This window comes from Paramormyrops kingsleyae, chromosome 16 (genome assembly GCF_048594095.1).
Source record: "Paramormyrops kingsleyae isolate MSU_618 chromosome 16, PKINGS_0.4, whole genome shotgun sequence".
Lineage (NCBI taxonomy): Eukaryota > Metazoa > Chordata > Actinopteri > Osteoglossiformes > Mormyridae > Paramormyrops > Paramormyrops kingsleyae.
The window spans coordinates 4,371,038-4,392,788 of NC_132812.1; the positions used below are offsets into that span (position 1 = coordinate 4,371,038).

General features: G+C 47.0%; 1 protein-coding gene across 4 annotated transcripts in view; it reads left to right on the forward strand.

The window, feature by feature from the left end:
* The window catches only part of map4k4 (mitogen-activated protein kinase kinase kinase kinase 4), a 69,400-nt gene that overhangs the window by 24,437 nt on the left and 23,212 nt on the right, over positions 1-21,751 (forward strand). For 3 of the 4 annotated variants that reach the window (XM_023831760.2, XM_023831762.2, XM_072700347.1), the window contains exons 3-15: positions 9,160-9,216; positions 13,206-13,331; positions 13,437-13,547; positions 13,734-13,824; positions 14,064-14,194; positions 14,330-14,384; positions 14,773-14,851; positions 16,094-16,269; positions 16,952-17,024; positions 17,722-17,932; positions 18,840-19,001; positions 19,172-19,258; positions 20,538-20,780. In XM_023831760.2, the coding sequence (XP_023687528.1) occupies positions 9,160-9,216; positions 13,206-13,331; positions 13,437-13,547; positions 13,734-13,824; positions 14,064-14,194; positions 14,330-14,384; positions 14,773-14,851; positions 16,094-16,269; positions 16,952-17,024; positions 17,722-17,932; positions 18,840-19,001; positions 19,172-19,258; positions 20,538-20,780 (1,602 nt within the window). The remainder of the gene's footprint in view (positions 1-9,159; positions 9,217-13,205; positions 13,332-13,436; positions 13,548-13,733; positions 13,825-14,063; positions 14,195-14,329; positions 14,385-14,772; positions 14,852-16,093; positions 16,270-16,951; positions 17,025-17,721; positions 17,933-18,839; positions 19,002-19,171; positions 19,259-20,537; positions 20,781-21,751) is intronic. The other variant, XM_072700348.1, reaches the window with a different exon arrangement.

The following is a 21,751-nucleotide window of genomic DNA, read 5'->3' on the forward strand; positions in this document are numbered from 1 at the left end:
AACTTTATTCACTTCACCTGTGAAACAATCTTAGCGGATTTACAGTCCGCTAATGGTTTTCAAAATTAGCGTAAATGCTAATCTGGCAACAAAAAAGTTAGCCTCGTGGTTAGCGGATTAGTGGAACCCTAATTTAAAGCTGCAGTTTCATCATACTTTTCATGTTTAGATTTTAGATGTTTAATTAGATTGCTAGTGTTGTCCAAACCTGGTTTCGTACCTCCTTTTGATAGTTCAGCAGAGCATGATTTGCAGTCTGCTATACTTTTTGGATTTTATTAATGAATAAGTTTCCATTTGCTTATTAATGATATCACTGATGCGTCATTAAATGGCATTGGTTATAGGCATAGGCACCTTGTCATGAAGATGAGTACAAGGACATGAGCATAGTTTCTTCGGTATTTGTGCATTTCTAGTTTGTAATGCAGGGTAGTGTGTGGATGCTTGTCCAGTCAGAACCTACTTAGTTGGCGAATCTTCTTATGACTTATGTCCATTTTCCCCAAAAACATTGAAGCACAACCGATTTCCTTCAGAGGAGCATGGAGATGGAACTTTTTTTGGTGATGAAAGTGTGTGATTGCAGTGAAGACTGTCATAACCATGACGCTGATCAGCATGAGGGTCAGCTACCCCTCTTCTGTGTCCCTGGTATGTAGACTGAAAGTTTCAATCCCAGCTTGATGGGGAACTACAACTAACAGTGAGAGCAGAATCAGGAAGCCCATATCTCACATGAACCGCAAAACAGGAAACATTACATGTATTAAAACAATGATTGTAGGTGTTACCAATCACTTTTAAAAATCTTCATATTTATTTTAAATTTTTACAATTACAACAGTGTAAAAAGGAAAAAAGCACTAAGAGCATATTTCCAGCCCCACTGGAAAACACACATAAAGGCACAGAACATTCTGGATAAGCTACATAAAGGGAGAAGAAAGAAAATAAACAACTATAACTGAGCGAAATGTAAGATGCAGAATTATGCAACATATTTAATAGGTCTACTGGCAGTACTAGGATTAAGAATGTCTGACTTACGGACAGCATGTACATATGAACATAAAAAAAGAGGGTCAGAGGGTCTTTGGCTCAATGTACACTACAGTGCTTTATGTAGGTACTTCATTATTATTAATATTATTATTGTTCTGACATGCCTACACATTCCACTTAGACTTGGATGGATTTCAGCCGTGATCTGGGGACTGCCTGTATATATGACTGTAAGAGCGACCAGATCCTCATTACTCTGATCTTTCATGTCATGTATGACACCTTTTCACTAGCCATATATTAATAGAAGTGGCTTCTGGCTTAGATCAAGACCACAGAACAATTTTTAGTCATGGAAATGAGAATACTCAAGACATTTGCTGCTGTTCTTGTGCCGACCCCTAGTGAATCACGTCTTACCAAAAACCATCTACAACTTTCATCTATTTGGCAGGTTGGTGCGTATTTGGTAGAGAGGCTGCCCCTAAATATTTTAGGCTTCAAAAACTTGAAAAGTTTTTTATTTGCTTTCCTTTATTGTTTCAAATATAAATAGTGACTTATAAAGCTTCTGGAAGAATTTTGCTGACAAATGGCGGGGAAGACAGAAGTAAGAAAAGTAACGGAAACTAACGAATATTTTGATAATCGATTAATCTGACAAATTTTCTTCCCCCAATTAATCAGTTATTACTTTTTTCTAAGGTGAGAGACAGCATAGTATGAGTATGCACAGAAGCACAGTAAATAAAACATACATACTCTTTTAAAGTTAATGACTGCTGATCTAACAACGCACAATGAAATTAAATACATGGACATTGGGTGATGCTGCCAAGTGCTGAGAATAAAAGGGAAGTGCAATTAATATACTATTTGTCCAGATATTAAGTACTAGAGTTGTAGTCAAGACTACCTAATCCAAGATTAAGTTCTGACTGAGACCAGAGTGTGTCAAGACCGAGACAAAACCAAGACTCTGAAGGGCCGAGATCAAAACCAGGGCAAGGACTGAAGATTAGTAAATGTACATAATATAATATAATATAATTTTAAATAAGATGAACATCATTGATTTTTTTCCCCCCCAAGTAAAATAAAAATAAATAAATGCAGCACTTGAACCTAAACATACAGCTCAACAAGGTTTTTGGAAACTTTCTAAACATTTCTAATTTAGTCCAAATCATGGTGCTTTAGATAATGTATTCAGTACTCCAGATTTTTAATGTAAAAGCACAGACTACCACTGCTGAATATTATAAAATAATTCTCTAATGTTATTTAATGTCGATACACATACGTGATGGGGGGCAGAGAGCACGCGAGCAAGTGTACCTGCATTTATTACGGACAAACAAAGTAAACATTTATTGCGGAGGAAAAAGCCTTTTCCGCATTTTACGCTAAAAATGCGCCAGCTTGCACGCTTGTGAAACAACATAGACTTTAGTGACTGAACGGCGCAAATAAAACATTCGGTGAGGAAAAACCCGTGAATGACAGGCGGCAAATTTCATTTTAAACCGTGTCTGGTTGTGTGCGCATACTACAGTAATTAATAAGATAAATAACATAAGGCTATTTACGTTGTTTAATAAAAAGACAAGATATCGACCTATTCTATAGGAAAGGTAACCTTAAATGACTTCTGTTGTGATCTGGCGCTATATAGAAAATAAAATTAACTTGGGGCGCCCCCCCTAATAGAATGGTAGGGTAAACACTTTGTGGTATATGTAGCCACATTTGATAATAGCCGATTGTGTTGACATCTTTCCCAAACAACCACGACTTCACCTGTGCGTGTATGAAGGGGCGGGCGGGTAACGCGGTCGGCAGTAACGTTATTGGTTGCACTTGAAGTGAGAAGCTATCCAATCCAACAGTAAACAGCTCAATAGGAATATACTCCGAGTTGTGGTCTCGGCTGGTCTCGAAATAAAATCCCAAGTCCATGACAATAACAAGTACAAATACAGCTGATTCAAAGACACGATCGAGACCTTCAAAAACTGGTCTTGAGTACTACAACATTTGATATCACTATAAATTTCTATCATAAAGAAATGAAGCAGCGGTGTAGTGGTGGTAAGAAATTTAAGGTGGGTAAACTATATGCACAGTAGTAAAAACTGTGGGTAACTATTCATATCCTTAACAGTGATCTCAAAGGTAAGCGCTGTTTTGTAAATTTAAAAGGTGTGTAAATGGCGCTTGTGCATTTACTCTCCACTACACCACTGAATGAAGGATTTGCATCTCCTTTTTCTTTTATGGTGGTCGGCATCCAGCATAATGATGCTTTATTGCCACCGCGGCTTTGGTTAGCTTACTGCTCCCAAATTAGGGGGTAGCCACTGTACTTATGTGTATAATAACATAGACCCAACTAATCGATTATTAAATTAGTTGTCAACTATTTTAATAGTCGATTTTAATCGATTTAATCGATTAGTTGTTGCAGCCCTAAAGGAAAGCAGCCAGTGTTAATGCAGAATGCTCATCATAAGCCTGACAAAACAGGCAGGTATAGAAGCCTAGTCTCCTAGATTACAAAAGCAAAACCGGAGCAATTTGTCATCTACAGCAGTCTCCAGTCAGGAATGGCACATCCCCCCAGATTTCCATTGGCCAGTGGAAACGGACACTTTAGTATTACCATGAATATTTATTTTCCTTGCCATTGATTTGATAAGGTGATTTTTTTTATTCAAAAAGTTTGCTGCATTGAGAAATCAAGTTCAGCAGGGGTAGAGAGCTCTGGATCTTTTAAGATCAGGAGTATCTCATGACCACCGAGAGAAATGCAATGTTCCTTTTCTCCAAAATCACAGCAGAGATTTTCATGCCAGCTGCAGTGAGTATCAGTGCTGAATGCTACCGTTGGGCTTAAATGCAGACATCTGTGATTTGATGAGATTGGTGCCTAATCTGACCTTTTCCAGTATAAAAAATACCTTCTCAGCATCTAGAGAAGCTATTAAGGCTGGATCTCATCTTTTTCCAAGATGGCCCATGTTATTCGAAAGACATTGTACATTATCAGTTTAATAGCAGAATTTAACAAATCCAGTCTGTTCTGGTTTGATAATGTGGAAGAAATATTCTAATCTGCAGGCCAGTACTTTGGGTATTACATTATGGTCTATGTGAAAAGGAGCAGCATTCTTTTGGATTTCTGTTCTTTTTAGTAGTAAGATGTTAGAAGCAATTCTCCATATTTCTGGAATGAAATTTTCTAGTACTATAATTGACTACAGGCTTAAAAATGTATCTCAGGGCAGAACTTTTTGTGAACCTCCATAGGGTATCTGTCAGGTCCTGATGTTTTTCCTGGGGCCATTGATTTGATCTTAGGTTTCCTCAGGAGTAAAGGGCAGTTTTAAAGATACCTGATCTTCTGAGACTGAGATATTTCATACAAAGAATATCTACAAAACCTGTGATAGAGCATTAAGTGGTAAAGAGATTCAAAATAACCGTGAGGTTTTAGGGTGTACTCCTGCTTGGCCCGATTTGTCTTGTACTGTATCCAGACATGGAGCAATCGCACTGGTCAAACGTGCTCAGGCATGATATGGATCACCTAGTGTGAGTTCACCCTTAATGGTCAAGAGCTTGTAAGTAGTGTCACCATTTTGCTTTTGTAGATATTCTGATGTTGTTTCAGCTGGAAAGCAGGAACAACTGCGTTTTTTCCTGATTCATAATATTTTTTGTTTACTGAGAGTTTATTAGTGTAATTTACGTAATCTGTTTACTTTTAATCTCTCTAGTCTGTCCAGTTTACTTGTATTTCACGGTTTATCTTGTAGGCACATTTCCTCAGACTCTAGATTCTCTTTTGTTTTTTGTATAAGAAATTAAATATCTTTTGGCTGCATCTTATTTGTTTGCTGATGAGATTAACCCAAATATAGACAAGATAACAAGAGAACAATAACAAACTGGTATTCTGAAAACCTACAGTTCATTACAACTCAGAGTAAAACAACCAAAACTATGGTACTGGTCTTTATGCCATTTGTATTTTGCTTACACATTACATGCTGAGATCAAAGCCATTGGTAAGTCTTTTTTCTCCAAAACGATAAACTATAGGAGTTTTCTCACTGCATGAACCTTTCTCAAGAACCAGGACATTTTGCAGGATCTTAGAACTTCTGTCACATTGCCACCACAGGAACTCGGCCCGATTTGTAGTTTCTCAGAGGTACTTCCAGAACCATTTTTAATCCCTATCCCAGAGTAGATACTTCTCACTTTACCAGGAGCTACTGGGTGGAGCTTATAGTGATAAACTTGCTGGCTGGGTGACCAAAAGCAAGGGCGAAAGCTTGGAAGTTTTATGTGGAAGTGTGAGGAAAAGAGATGGAAGCAACAGAACAAAAATTGTGCAGATGGAATTATTTTTGTGTATAAATTACATTAAATGTAAAATGCTAAATGCATTTATTTCTTGCGTCTCCATATTTCTGCATTGGAAATCTCGATCGTTACCCAGTAGACTTTTGTCTAATATGTCTGGTGCTGGTGGTAAAACTTGCCACTGCTTATTGGCGGAATAATGGTACAACCCCATCGATCCCCCCCAATAGCTAACCAGTAGCTAACAAATAACTAACAAATAAAACAATTTGTTCATTCTCCATTCGTTTTTCGGTTGCGGTGTAGTTTTGTGAAGTTGTGTGTGCTCAACCACAGCATATGCCCTGCAAAACCAAAGCCTTTTTCACTGCTTCACATTCACACTGGTCACCTCTATAGCACTGTGGCTGACAATGTGTGTTTGCGCGCATTAGGCTTGTTGGGACCAGTGTTATTGTGAATGAAAACTGAAACAAAAACAGACACTAAATAAAAGAAAATGATTCGTGAGCTGAAATAGGTGTGGGACCTTTCTGTGTGGAGCTCACATGCTTTCCTCGTGTTTGCGTTGGGTTCCAGCGGCAGCTCTGGTTCCCTCCCACAGTCCAAAAAGCGTGCAGGGTAGGTTGATTGGCTACTCTAAGTTGGCTCCGTAGTTGTGTGATTGTGGGCGGCCTGCGGTGTGTTGGCAACTGCCCAGGGTTGGTTCCTGCCTGTGCCCCCAACAACCCCAGTTGGGATTAAGGATGATGGATGATGGATGGATGGAAATAAAAATATTTACAGAAAAATGTGGCAGACTTTAATCTCCACATCTTTTTGCCTTGTTTATCCAAAATATCTCCCCTTTTAAAAGATGTGGTTGTTGAAATGTCCCTTTCTTGATTTGCATATCGCTTCCATGATTAACCAAAATGTGGTGTGCTCCACTAACAGAATTTAATAAGTCTAAGGATACGCCAACCTTATACAAATACCTAGCTTTTCGGTGTCACAATATGCATCTCACTAATATTTTAGACGTACTTCTAATTTGCTTATTGAATTGTGGCCGGGAAAAAAAATGTCTGTATAGTTCTGGAAACCGCTGCAATAACATACACTTTGTTATTGTCAAAATAAAATTAATTTGAATTAAACGGTCTGTTTGATCTTCTGGTGGAAAATGAACCATTTAGATTTACTGACAAAACCATATAAAACAGTCGTTAGTGGCAGCCATAAAATGAGCCGACTTCTTTTCACTTCAAAGTAATCATATGTGGTTGAAGATTAGCATTTGCACCTTTTAACTCGCCTATAGCTCATTAGCTTTTATTTTCCGGTGTAGAGGAAAACATTGCAAATTCTCACTTTACTTACTTTAGAGCCTGTTTTTCAAATGTGAGGTAATTTTGGAGGTAAAACTGGTTAGGATAGCAAAAAAAAAAAATATTAGAGATGCACTGACTGATTGACCAGGGACCGGATTTGGCCGATCAGTCTCATGTGTTTCCGATCCCGTCCATTGTACACCTGTGCCACATCACTGAGTAATGTGGTGAAACACCAGAGTTAAACTTTAAACTGATTATTAAACATATACTAGATACAGTAAAATCCAGTTATAGTGGACTCTCTTATAACGGAATATCGTCTATAACGGACGAGGTCCACTGGTCCCGGCCGTGTGCCTTTAAGAACATGCAGAAAAAGCATTGGATACAGCGGATGCAACTTGTAGATGCAACTACAAGGCGCCTGGCGTGCCGGTGATGTCCAGCACAGGTACTTAGTCCGGATTATTAATAGTCACATCTGGTTGGATTAATACATGTACAATATAATTATCTATGCCACAATTGTGTCTGATGGGGTGTGGCATGAGTAAATGGTGTCCTGTAGTTGTGTTCTGAGCATACAGCAACTCTGGATATAACGGACTGCACACTTGCAAAAAAATTGGAAAGCGGAATTGGCCAAGAAAATTGCAATTGGTGCATATAAAAATAATTTCATTAATCAGTTAATTGTGATCAGGCAACTAAGTAACCGATCACAGAATTTAAGTCACAGTTCTAATAAAAACTTTACACAATGTACAGTTTCTGGTTAGTGTCATAGAAACAGGGATCCATATTTTGCATGCTAGCAGGTGTACTTCATACCACGGTATAAGGTATTTTGATGGTATTTTCAAAAGCAGATTCTGGCTTTTTGAAATCTTAGCAATGAAATTCACCAGGTGGGGCATTGCCGTAATACCACTCAACCCTGCTAAGAACTTTAAATCTGTTCATAAAAGTTTACCTATTTCAACACACTGCTTGCATTTGTTTGTTGCAGTACATCTACCCTCTGCTAGTCTGGTGGAAAATCATTGCTGTACGCATGAGCCAACCGCGAGTCTGCGACCGTGTGTGGTCCGTAAGGGCATGGAGAACGGAGAAGTATGAATTAGGGTTAATACACCAACATTAACATTTGCTAGGTGGTAATGCCATTTATATGCAATTTATGCAGCAAACTGCAAAAATGCAACTAGTCTATCATAAAATGTCAAGTATTTTTAATTAATGTTGATAATTGGTATAAATTGCATACCTGTTGCACCCCTATGATTGATATATTGAGATAGTTAGGCAGCCATGTCAGACCAGATCAGGTGACGTGTGATTTTAGTGTTTCTCCTCTTTTTCTTCTTCATGGGGCCCTGTGTCCCGCTGAGGGTTAGGGTTCCCATATCCCATAATGCACTTCTGGACATTGAAGCTGTTTGATGGTGTGCTGTGTATTGACCCAGTGTGTGTGGTAGTTAGCCGCACACACCCTCGTGCAGCCCCACACCCTTCACAGCTCCTTCCCTTCAGTAAACCTCATTTGAGGCGGGTGGGCATGTATAACAATGCTCTCGTTTTTTCCATGTAGAAGAATGTAGTGACTGACTTGGTGGTCTGTGAGGGTGGTGCTTGGTAGGGGCTAGGAAACAGAAATGCCCATGACCAATCGCTGAGTGTCAGGGCTAGAGCAGAGAGGGTGGGGTGGGTGTCCCTACACGATCCTCACTGCCGAGAAGAACTTGGTGGGAAATGGAGATGTACCACTGCGCCTCATTGTTCGTGTTCAGTGGCATGTCGGACAGTAGTTGACTTGTGGGGAAATGGCAGGGGACCTGGTGTGGTGCAGAGATGTGTGCAGAGATGTGTGCAGAGATGTGTGCAGAGATGTGTGCAGAGATGTGTGCAGAGATGTGTGCAGAGATGTGTGCAGAGATGTGTGCAGAGATGTGTGCATGGAAGCCCGAGGAGCATTGCTGCGGGGGTACCGGACCGGGCCTCATCACACCAGGGTGTGGCCATCGGCACTGTGGACCCTTCCCCTCTTCCCGCCTATAGGCCTTTCGCTTTGCTTTCTTGCTGAGTCCCGGCTTTTTAAAGTCCCTTCTTCAACATGAGTGGAGCCCCAGCCATGATGATTAGCTGTCTGGGGATTTATGGTGGATGGTAGATGTTGAATAATACACTCCTTGTCCTCTGTCCAATTAAAGAAAAGTTTTATTTTTTGAGGAGTGAGGAAGAAAGCGTCTTGCTCATTGGTTATGATAAGAGTCGTTATTCACGGGAAATGTCCTCTGTCAGTCCGGGCTCTGAGGCGCGGTCTTCAGCTATCAAGCACCGACGCCCAGCTCCAAGCTGAAAGATACGGTCACGCTCGGTCGATACTCTAATGTCCCACGCATCAGACAGATTGATTACACGCATAAGAATGAAATGATTAACCCAGCCTCTCCTCTCCTCCCTACAGGGGCGACATGTCAAAACCGGACAGCTGGCCGCCATCAAGGTCATGGACGTCACGGAGGTAAGCGTGTCTCTGCCATCGCTGCTGCAGGGGACCCGGTTGGGCTGGACCACATTCCAATACATCTGCTTCATAATCAGCATCTATTTCCTGTCCTTTTACTTCTACAACATTCAGCTGTGGCTGTTTGTGGCGTCAGTATTACAGTGATATCCTCATTGTATATGTGTTTGCTTTGGTCCTTTGAGCTAGGCATACCTAAGCTACTTTATATTTAGCACTAAGTTTTGTGGATGCATTTTTGTCATTTAGGCCTAAAATGCTTGGTTACGTTCTCGCATGTTCACAACTTTAAATACCTTCAGATAAAAACTTGCTATATCTGGAGGTCTTAAAGGGGACTGTCTCCCTGCATCACCTAGAAAGAGTTATAGCTATAGGAGTGTAAAAAAGGACTCCGAAAGAGCTATAGTTGGACATGTGTACTCTGTATGCGTGCATGATATTTTCTTGTAATTGCACAAAAATGCATAAAGATGTTCAATTAAGTGAACACACATCTCCAAATTGCCCATTGTGCGTGTGTATGCCCTGTGATGAACCGGCACGTACTCCAGGGCGTACACTTTGCGTAAAATACAGTCACGGAAGTAGAGAATAGCGGAACTTCGATATGTCCTCCTGGCTCCGTACAGTGGTGGCTCTGGCTGGGCCGCATGCAGGCCTGCTGAGCCCCTCAGTCCCCTCTCAGTGTAGGACGCTGTGCCCTTAAACCTCCGGATTATTGGGCCCGTTCTTTGAGGTGGTTACGGTTTGGTTATGACTGTTTTTCACTCATATTCAGTCACACCATGACTGGGCGCTCAGGATGGGAAGCGGCACAGGGAGGAACATGCAGTCATATTTAAATATAGACCCCCCCCACCCCCCTGGTTTCATGTAGGGTGAGCACCACACGGTTGTAATGCCTACCCTCAACGTGTTTGTGGTACCGAACTCGCTCTGGCACTGTGATGCTAAACGGGGCAGCAGTGGGACTCAAACCAAGTCCCCCCCCCACTTAACCACCAGGTCCCTAAAGAAAACTCCTGTGCCCCAAAAATAGGCGAGAGGGGGGTACAGCAGGAGTGGCACCCTCTGCCTGCCCGCCGCAGCTGCTCTCACCATGTGCACTTAAGTGCATTTTCTGCTGTGTGGGACGGGGTGAGGTTGCCATGGATGCGGGGGTCCGCTAAACAGCAGCTTCCCTGAGGGGGGGGGGGCAATGTCCCCTTAAATAGCATGGGGGCCTGTCCACTGGATACTCACTGAGCTGCTGTACTGTCTGTGTTCACTGGGGGGTGGGGGGGGGGGCTGGGATCCTTTCTTCATTTATGTCCAGGTTTATTTGCGTCATAAACCCTGTTTACACTTGGTTTTAAAATGCATCTTGGTCAGCACCAGATACAAGTGTAAACGGCCGTTAAGACGCATTGTGATCCGATCGCTCAAACCACTTGCCGAGGTGGTCTGGGACGCATTTCACCACAACTTTTTGTAGTGTAAATGCTAATGTATCCTAATGCATCCCTGACATGAAGCAATAACGAATTCTGAATACAAGTGGTCAGCTGGACACCTTGGCGATGCATGAGAAACGCTGGTATCAATGGCGATGTCTCTGCTCTCTGCTTGTAATCCAGTCACCAACAGGGTCTTATCATTCCTGGGTAGACCATGTAGCATCACGCTGTATTGCCAAATCCCCATCTTTACATTTGGAATTTATACTTTTATAGCAATACATACAGCAAGTTTTGTTAGATACTTGTACATTTTTTTTCGCTTTTACTACTTGTTGATTTTTGTATTCACCTAGTATTTGCAGTGCGAGGTCGGTAGACTAGCATGCCAGTAGCTCTGTCTTTTTTGATAGTTTGAGAGAGGAGTCTATGGACTACATTTCCCAGAATTCTAGGGTTACCAGCATAATTATGGGAACTATGAGAAATGGGATATCTGAGGCAGGTCAGTCATTGGCTGAGCAGAAGAGGCTGCTTGTGTGTGCCTGACAGGCCGCAGTGTGCTGGTGGAGCGCTGTGTGTCTCGAGAGCAGTGGGGGTGAGAGGGGGGGGCTGTGGAGAGCTTCCATGAGCATTCATCAGCATGTGCGCTCTGACCCAGATTGCCTTTCCTGCTCTACGTCGTCGTATCCGCAGCACACTGCTGTTCGAGGAGCAGGAAGCCACACGCCTGTGCGTGTGTGTTTCCAGTGTTTTGTCAGAATTCCTTCCATTCCAGTCTGAGGAGAGCGCCTCCTGCTGTATCGTTGTGGCGTGCCGCAGCGTGGCCTCACAGGACCTTGTAAAGATTCACTGAAGAACCTGCCTGGAAAAAGCAGCAGGCTGTAAAAGCCGTGCTGGTCACAGCAAATCCCTCGAGGTATGGGGCTGCTTCTCCTCACGGCTCCTCATGGCTCCTCACGGCTCCTCATGGCTCCTCACGGCTCCTCATGGCTCCTCACAGCTCCTCATGGCTGCCCCAATCAGGTCGGCGCCCCCCTTTGTCGACTGACAGACAGGTGGCGCCACTCGCCAGTGGGCTGATGAGCGGAGCCCATGTCCCTGTCCCAGACCCTCAGGAATTGGTAGGGGGGTGGGGTGAGAAAGATGGCCGCCGTGTGTCTGCACTCTGCCAGGCAGCCCTGAGCAGCCCCCCCACCCCACTCCTGCTTTTGACACCCTTTGGCCTATTTGCACCACCTGACTCGTGTGGGCCCATCCATCCATGGTCACATGACGCCGGGGGGGTTTGCTCCACCCCCCGGGGGCCTTGTGGCTGAGGACGGCCGTAACTAAACAGCTGTGTGGCAGAAAGAGGAGAGGGAGGCGCTGGTGGGGGGGACAGAGAGGGGAAGAAAGGAGTCTATGAAAGAGCAGAGTTTCCACAGACCGTCTGCACAGGAAGTCCTGTTCACTAGCTGGCTGTACTTCCTGTGTCAGAATAGTGTATAATGCCCTATTGGTATGATGACTTGCGGTTATGGGCAGACAGAAAAAAAAGTAACTGTTTACTAGCTATGTGTGTTTATGGAAAATCATGTGGGGGAAATGGTTTTAAAAGAGAAAAAACCTCTTGGCCTCGCTGTAGCGATGAGGCCCCGAATGCTTTGTGTTTGTGGAGTAAGTGGGCCTTTGAGGGCAGGTACTGTAGGAAAATGTAAATGAAGGAAGATTTATCTTGGAATGTGATTAAAACTTGTCTCCCTCCTACTCTCCCTGCCTCGGTCGCCTCCCCCAGTGCAGCCCCCCAAGTCGTCAGTGTTGTTTTAAGAGCCAGCCAGTCATCAAATGACCTTGTTACATATTCTACAGGCTTTGCTCTGTCCTCTGACATCTCCAGAAGGTGGCAGCCTTCATGCTCACCAAACCCCCCCCCCCCCCCCCCACCCCCCCCGGTAGCAGGTCTTCCTTTGCCGGGCCAAGCCCAAAATCCACGTGTGAATCACCCCATGGAAAAACAAGTGGAAACTGCAGGAGTGATGACAGGAAGGGTGAATTAAAAACTACGGCAGGAAGTGAGGAAACTGCAGAGGGGGGGGGGGATTCCCCCACCCCCAGTTCCTGTGTGAGACGTATGCTGCACATAGAGCAGCAGTTGCCCATGTTTAGGAATACGCTTATCCTGCATGGCAGATGTGTGACCTGTCCTGAGATTCCCCTCCAGTCCATCACCCTGCTCTTGGCCAACGTGCTGGAAGTTGAGCGCAGATCTTTTAGAGAAGCACCACCACTGAGGGCGGTAACCAGTGTAGAAGGTTCTGCAGGCCATTAAGCGAACAGCTCGTCAGCCTGGAGGCCTTTAGAACGAGGGAGGCCAACATGCAGCCTGTAAAGTTTGCTTTAAGCAAAGAGGCACATAATTGAAATCAGGCATGTGTAAGCGGTTGGTTTATATTTTGTTAAGGCTCTGAAGCTATAACAGCTTTTCTGTGGGGAAAGAAAACAAAATATGACCCCCCCCCCCTCCCTCTCTCTCTCTCCCTCTCTCTCTCTCTGAATGTGTTTTAGGATGAGGAGGAGGAAATTAAGCTGGAGATCAACATGCTGAAGAAGTACTCTCACCATAGAAACATCGCCACCTACTATGGTGCGTTCATTAAGAAGAGCCCCCCAGGCCATGATGACCAGCTCTGGGTGAGTCTCCCACTGACCTCCACCCCTCAGCGTGCGCACGCGCACACACACACGTGTCCGCGTGTCGAGCTTCATGTACCTTTGCGTTCCCCCCCCCCCCCCCAGCTGGTCATGGAGTTCTGTGGGGCGGGCTCCATCACTGACCTCGTGAAGAACACTAAGGGGAACAGCCTGAAGGAGGACTGGATCGCCTACATCTCCCGTGAAATCCTCCGGGTGAGTGCCCCCCCCCCCCACCCCACCTACCTCCTCCACCTCCTCTCTCCCTCCTCTTCTTTCTCTTTGCACCTTCCAAGTGTGTTGGGTAGATTCATCCTCAGTTCCTCCAGGGTTCTGTGGATGTCCAGACACGCTTCTGCTCTCCTCCTCCTCCTCATCACCCCTCTCGCCTTCTCTCTGCAGGGTCTGGCCCACCTGCACGCCCACCACGTCATCCACCGTGACATCAAGGGCCAGAACGTCCTGCTGACAGAGAACGCCGAGGTCAAGCTGGGTGAGTGAAGGCTGGAGACAGGGCAGGTTCTGGGGGGACCAGGGCTGGCTTTGCTGCCGAGTCCAATCGTCTTTTTTTTTGTAAACCCGAATGAAGCTTTACTGCTGCCTTTTTAACATCACCCAACAGAGAAGACGGTTGTATATTGTGTGTTTATACCAACATGGTTTCCATGTGATATTTTATTTCTCAGGTACAGGACTTGTTTGAAACTGGTTTCCTTTGATTGTGTCCTTCAGTGGATTTTGGTGTGAGTGCCCAGCTGGACCGGACCGTGGGCCGGAGGAACACCTTCATCGGGACGCCGTACTGGATGGCCCCCGAAGTCATTGCCTGCGATGAAAACCCTGATGCCACCTACGACTACAGGGTGAGACGCTTACGGGTGGCTTTGTCGAAGCAGTGCTCCCTCGTGGTGTCAGTGGGGAGACGCCCCCTGGGGGATGGAGATGGAAGTGCAGACTGCAGGCCCAGGCCCGGTACCTGACCATGTCTGTCTCTGCAGAGCGACCTGTGGTCCTGTGGGATAACGGCCATCGAGATGGCAGAGGGGGCTCCCCGTGAGTTCGCCCGACGCCGCTCCCTTTCACCTCCTCTTTACACTCTCTTCCTCCCTCCTCCTGCGCTCCCAGAATACTTTCATAGCAGAAAACGTGTATAGTGAATATACATAGATACCTGTGATTAGTAAGTCTTTTAATCCATCCTAGTCTTTCTACATTTCTCTGTTCTTGTTTTTCGCTCTCCTTCTACCTCTGTCAGCCCCCCCCCCTCTCTCTCGCTTTCTTGCGTTTTCCTGCGGGCTGCCTTGGTCCCCTTTTGAGCTGTCGCATGTCCACCTGCATCTCCTCGTGTTTCTCACTAACTGCCCTGTTGTGCAGCACCCAGCTCTATTCGCTGGTGATCCTCTTTCCCGATATCTGACGGCTGCCCTGTTCTGTCTCCCAGCGTTGTGCGACATGCACCCGATGAGGGCGCTCTTCCTCATCCCCAGGAACCCCCCACCAAGGCTCAAGTCCAAGAAATGGTGGGTTCAAATTTACTCAGGAATGTGTGTGTGTGTGTGAGAGAGGGAGGAATTTGTATATATTACATTGTGAGGACCAAATACCAGAAGTCTTTTAAAGTATTTTATTCTGTTTGGTTACTTATGGGTAAGGTTAAGGCTGGGTAGAGGATAAGGTCGTCATTGCTGCGGTTATGGCTTTCCCCTTGAGGAAATGGACAGTCCCAGCAAAGATATGAATATAAATGTGTATGTAAATGACAGATTTTTCCGTGTGGGGCTCCTGGGGGAGGCCCGCGGCTCCGGATTGGCTGAATCCGCCACGGCCTTGCAGCCCTGATAGGGCCGTCTCTTCCGGATAACCTATCTCTATGTGGGAGTTAGTTCCCACAGTAGCAATTTGTCTTGCAGTAGCTCTCTGGCAGCACTGATGACAGAAGTCAGGAGCAGCCAGGTGCAGAAAATGGTCCTAGTCGAGTCTGAGAGACGATTAGTTTATATAGGTCGGCTCCCTTCGATGACCCCTTGACTGACAGCACAGCCTTATCTGTGCTGTTATATTTAGCTCAGCGAATTTGATTTTAGGTGCTTAATTCAGCTGTTGGTCTCACATTCCAGTCACTGCTTTTTTTTTTAATGCAGCATAATATGAAGGCCGCTTGTCGTAAGGCTCGTCAGGCCTGTAAAGCAGACATTTTGCTTTTTTTGGCTGCAATCCGTTCCTGGCCTCATCCCTGAAGCCTGTCTGCTTTCGCCGTCTGATCCGTCTCTTCCCCATGTGAGCTGCTGAGTCCTGCAGTCGTAAAGGCAGGGCGTTACTGGGCCGAGGTCTAATGAGGGAGCGCCGCAAACAATACCATTTGTGTGGGGTGACGCGTGACCAACTCCACGGCTTATGTGCAGATGTCGATTGCAGAAACACCCCCCCACAAAGTGACTGAATCCACGGCGTTGGGTTAACTGCCTCCTGAGCTGTTTTTTTCTGGGTTTTCTAATTAATTATCAATACTCATATAACTCCTGTAAATGAGATCAGAGATTTCCTGAACCTGCAGTGAAATGGTTTGTGATCAGACGTTTATAGCTGGAAGTCGATATTAAAAGGTAGAGATGGGGTGGAAGCTGGTGGGCCTGCAATCCTTCTAGGACAGTATCTGACCGACCCGATGCCACTAATGTTCAGGTAAAGGCAGCTCCAGGTCTGACTGTCGCTGCCGTTAGAGACGCACTGTGAGGTTAGTAATGTTGTCGGCTTCTCCGCAGGTCTAAGAAGTTCTTCAGCTTCATCGAAAGCTGCTTGGTGAAGAACTATATGCAGAGGCCGCCGACAGAGCAGCTGCTGAAGCACCCCTTCATCCGGGACCAGCCCAACGAGAGGCAGGTCCGCATCCAGCTGAAGGATCACATCGACCGCACCCGCAAGAAGAGGGGCGAGAAGGGTATGAGCTGCCGCGGATGGGGGTGGGATTAAGGACAATGGGGGGGAAGGGGGCGCTGAAAGGCGTCCTTTTAATTGGGACTGCTTGAGCTGGTTAGGCAGTCTAGACCAGTGTTTCCTTCTCCGGTCCTCAGGGACCTGCAGTTCGTCCACAGTCTGACATGTGGCCCTGACCCCCTGGTACTGGCAGGGGGCTGGGGGGGACAAAAACATGGGCTTACTGTGGGTTGGGAAACACTGGTTTTGACATTGCGGTCACGTCTATCAGTGGCATCAGTCACTAGGCCGTTGTCCCCGCAGTGGGGGCCCCCCCCCGGACTTTGTAACCCCTTTCTTTCTCACGCGTTGCTGGTGGCTGCCCAGGTATCGTGTTTCCACACCGCAGCCTCGCCCTTCATTGTTGGTCAGTTTCCAGTTCTTTAAGCGCTACGCTGTGCTGCTTTGGAGCTACTGAACGCTCGACATCCCATGCTTTTGCAGTGCTAGGCAACCTGGCATAGTCTAGGCTTAAAGCCAGATTTAAAATCTCAAGCAGCTTAATTAGATGAGTTATTTTATGGAGGATTTCTGTGTTAAGTCGTCTCGGCGCTCCCGCTGTCCCAACACAGTGCTGAGCTGGACCTGTGTGGTGTTTGAGGGGGTCTTACAGGAAGTGTTCAGTGGCTTGTCACTCTCTTGTGCAGACGAGACCGAGTATGAGTACAGTGGGAGTGAGGAAGAGGAAGAGGAGACTCCAGAGCAAGAAGGGGAACCCAGGTACGCCAACACCCCTCACACGGGACTTTCTGAGTCTCAGCATCTGTTAGCGGCGCTATGTAGAATTCTTCCAAACAGTAACCATGGCAACATGGAACGCGTTTCTGCATCGCCTAGAGACGCCCATTTCACCTGTGTTACCAGCAGCCATTTCACCTGTGTTACACCTTGTTTCCATGGCAACCCAGAGCCGTTCTGACACCATTCTGTCACGGCCACGAAATATGGCCAGATTTTAACAAGAGAGAAAAAAAAAACAGCCTCCATATGCTCTCGCACCAGTGTGCCCCTTGTTAATCCCCACTGACGCTTTGCTGAAGCTCTCTACTCCCGTCCTGTGTTCTGTACTCCTGATTTGTGTCTCCAGCATGCATTTGGACACATACACACGCAGGCCGCTGCTGTACACTACGCAGGTTCAGGTCAGGATTCGTAAGGTCTGGGCTGATTCATTTAAGCCCCTAACATTTTTACCAAGCTTTACCCAGGACTGCAGCAGCTGTTTCTGAAGACATCTTGTATATCAGGAAGGCGACTGTGTTTGAACTCTTAAACTCTTATCCTTGAAGTGACTGTGAGCCTGACATTGTTGCCTTAGGTTTTAATAATATCTAGGGGCCTCTGTTTGACTGACAGCAGGGCTGTAATCTTCACACTGGGGACAAGCTCAGCATCGCTGTCCATATCTCACCCACAGCTCCATCGTCAACGTGCCCGGCGAGTCGACGCTGCGCCGGGACTTTATCCGCCTGCAGCAGGAGAACAAGGAGCGCTCCGAGGCTCTGAGGAGGCAGCAGCTCCTGCAGGAGCAGCAGCTCCGTGAACAGGAGGAGTACAAGCGGCAGCTGCTGGCAGAGAGGCAGAAGCGCATTGAGCAGCAGAAGGAACAGCGGCGGCGGCTGGAGGAGGTGGGTTGGGGCGGCGGTAACACTGAAGGCATCGGCCTGGCCGCCTCCTTGGGGCACGCTTTGGTCCTCCTGTGTCCTCCTGTGTCCTCCTGTGTCCTCCTGTGTCCTCCTGTGTCCTTGCTGGCCGGATGACGGCCAACTGAGGCTGGCCTCCTCCCCCTGTGCCCCTGCCTGCATATTCTAGGTAACCCTGTAGATGATCCCAACAACTGGGATGGGAGGCACTGGTCTAGATGACCAGTGAGATGACCAGTGACACTAGCGATGTGAGGAGCGATGTTCAGGACTGTCGGCTACAAGCCCCTTTTTTGTCACGCCGCTGATTCACCTTTTGATCAGCCTGCCCCCCAAATGGCACCCGGTGCTGAAGCATTGCTGCCTTATTGACTCCAGGCCTGAATAATGGATTGACAGTGAAAGGATGCATTTTTTATATTCAGCCCTGACTAACAGTGTATTGTTTCTGGCACCCTGTTACTGTGTGTTCAGACATGTGACTGAGTAATTGTGGAGTGTCTGGTCTTCATGCATCATCTCTGAAGACATGTTGGTTATATAATACGTTGAATAATGTAGTTCTCTGAATAATGTAGTTCTCTGGAATTGTTATCAAACATTTAAATCCTTTTAGATTTGTAATCGTTGAGCTCTGTGTTGGTTTTGAGACCAAAAGGCACCTAATTGAGCAGATATGCAGCCCAGTCCCGTGTCCCCCGTTGTCACCCAGAACCGCGGCCCTCGCTTGTCACCCTGACATGCAGCCCTGACCCACGTCCCCTTGTAACACCCGATACCCACCCCCCCCCCCCCCTCCCGTCGTCGCTCCTACACGATGCCCCGACCCGCGTCCCCCCCGTCGTCGCTCCTACACGCTGCCCTGACCTGTGCTCCCTGGTGTCACCAACAGCAACAACGCCGTGAGCGTGAGATGCGACGGCAGCAGGAGCGTGAGCAGCGACGGCGGGAGCAGGAGGAGAAGAGACGCATTGAGGAGATGGAGCGCCGTCGCAAGGAGGAGGAGGAGCGCAGGAGGGCTGAGGAGGAGAAGAGGAGGGCCGACCGCGAGCAGGTACCAATCAGCTCGGAATAACCAATCAGGGGATAAGCGGGTGTCGCTGGGACACATCTGGGCGGGGGGGGGGGAGTTGGTGTCTGAAGCAGGCCTGCGGCTGCAGAACTGCAGTTTGGCTGAAGGCGGAGGCTGTACTCTTACGGCCGTCTACCCTCCCTGATCGGCAGGAGTATATTCGCCGTCAGCTGGAGGAGGAGCAGAGGCACCTGGAGATCTTGCAGCAGCAGCTGCTCCACGAGCAGGCCATGCTCCTGGTAAGCCAACACCCATGCCCAGGTCCCGGGAGGCTGGTGCAGCCCTGAGGAGAAGTTGCTGCGTGGCAGTTCACACGGCAGTATGGTCACGGGGGGTATTTGCGCCATCCTTTGCCTTGTTTTTGTTCTCCGGTCGTCATAGACACAGTTAGTGACATCATTAGCATTGCCGTTGAACATGGGCAGTGTGCAAACGCAGGTATCTGAAAGCTGTAGGTGGATTCTGTGTCTCTGTGTCTGTTGGTGGGTGACCTGTAGCACTAGACCTCTTCTGCACGTTCCTCCGGAATTGCAATGAGCTTGTGAGAACATCCGATCAGGAAGGAAGTGGAATTCCCCGTTTTCCGCCCTGCAGATCCGTAAGTTAGAACGGTTGTATGGAGACACATTGAGTTCTGTATTCTGAGGCGATGTGTCTGTCTCTTCCTGCACCATACACTGTTCTGACGGCTACGGATCCCAGTGCCACCACTGCCTCCACACTTCTCCTCCAGTTCTCTCTGATTTTTCTCTAAAGTTCTGGGCTTCCCACACCTGTCCATCACCTTGTCCATTAGACCTTCCTTCACAGCTCTTTCATACATTATTGCGTCATACATAAATCGCTTTCTTGCTGCTTTTAGGTTGACCATTTCATGTTTGCGTAGGCATTTTGACGCTGTAGTGTCACACGTTCATCTCTGAGTATTTTGACGGCTGCGCCTGGCATCAGAAACACTGACGGCCTCATCGCATTTGAGTTTCTCCCAGACAGCACACTCTTAATTTTTATTAGTATTGATTCCTTCAAATTAGCTCCTTTGCTTAGCTTTCATAATGTCACTGCTTAAAGCTTGTTTTGCAGAAAACTAGGGATACAGTATATCTAAGTATAAAAGCATCTTCTAATTGCTAATCCTGATCAGGCTCATGGGGTGAGCTGGAACCTATCCTGGGTTTAAATTAAGTGTAAATTACATTCTGTGAACCTGGGTAAGTGTTTGGAAAATGGACGGATACAAGACAAATGAATGAGTTAATACTTCCAGCTCTACTTCTTGCCAGCAATAGTTAATGTTTAACTCCTACTCTCCAAAGAGAGCTAACTAGTTCTGAGCCTGGGAGTCGGGAAAATCCCAAACCCTCTTCAGTGTCAGGCTCCTGTAATCTCTACGCCTCTGCCCCCTCTTCATCATACACCAGATAAAAAATACTATGGCCCCTCCACCCCCCTCCCCAAAAACTGCGCCCTTATGCCAGCGGGGGCCTCATCCGCCTGCCTGGGCTCTCTGTGTGTCAGGAGTACAAATGGCGGGAGATGGAGGAGCAGCGGCAGGCTCAGCGCCTCCACAGGCAGCTGCAGGTGGAGCAGGCCTACCTGCTGTCGCTCCAGCAGGACCACAGGCAGCAGCAGCAGCATCAAGACAGGACCAAGGCCCCTCAGCAGCCCCCGCCGCACGCGCACCCCCACCCGCACTCGCCCGCAGAGCCCAAAGGCCCCACCCCCAAACCTGAGCCTGAGGTGGCCGAGCGAGCCCGAGAGGTGAACCCCCCCCACCCCCCCTGCACGCCTGTGCTCCCAGCCTGTGCTCCCGCCGGCTTCCTGCTGCTTCTGCCTGAGCTGCTGCTCTCTGCGTTTCCTCAATGCTCTGTTGCAAGGACGTGTGGGCCTGACCTCAGCTCTGCCTTTTGGTAGCGGGCCTCCCCAGCCTGCTCCTTGCACTGTTCTGTGTGTTTTATTTTGGAAATGTACGTTTAGAACCAAGGCGTCCCCTCCCCGCAGCTCCTGTACTTCACCAGTGGTCTGGACATTTGGACAATAAACCCACGTTTAAGAGTGGATTGTCCATGGTCTCCCAGCCCATCTCCTTAATGCTGCTTGAATAAAATTAACGGCCCCTGTAACCCCCGCCTCCCCCTCCCCCACCACCACCAGCCAGTGTTACATGTGCATGACCTAAGAAAGCACATGACAGCAGATGCCCCCCAGGACTGAGAGCCGTTGTCTGAGATAAGGCAGGACACCAGGGAAACCTTTGCTTGCACACCATAAACTCTCTTCTTTACATCTTCTCTGAAGGCTGTAGTGCTGCTGTCTGAAATTGCTTGCTCATACACTATGCAGCCTTTACTAAAACCTCTTAAGATGAAACATCTTTTTGGGTTCTGTTGTAATTGTCAGCACAGCCTGTACTGGGATTCTTGGAGACCAGGGTGCCTTATGTGATTGGACCTTTTTCTTAAATGATTTTTTTTTTAATGGTATCTCGTCAACCCTAAAATGGAGCTTTTCGTGGAAACGACTGAACCTTTAAGGTGCTTTGGCTTCATGTCTCCTCCTGACCATATATTATCACCCATCATCTGTTTTCTACCCACATCCAAAATTCTCTCTGACCCAGAAGCTCATCGTATGTCAGCATCACCGCACGCACTCATTTATCGCTTTCATTCACGCTAGCTGACCTCATACTGCCTGGCTCACATAATCACTTCACAGTGATACTTAAGTCC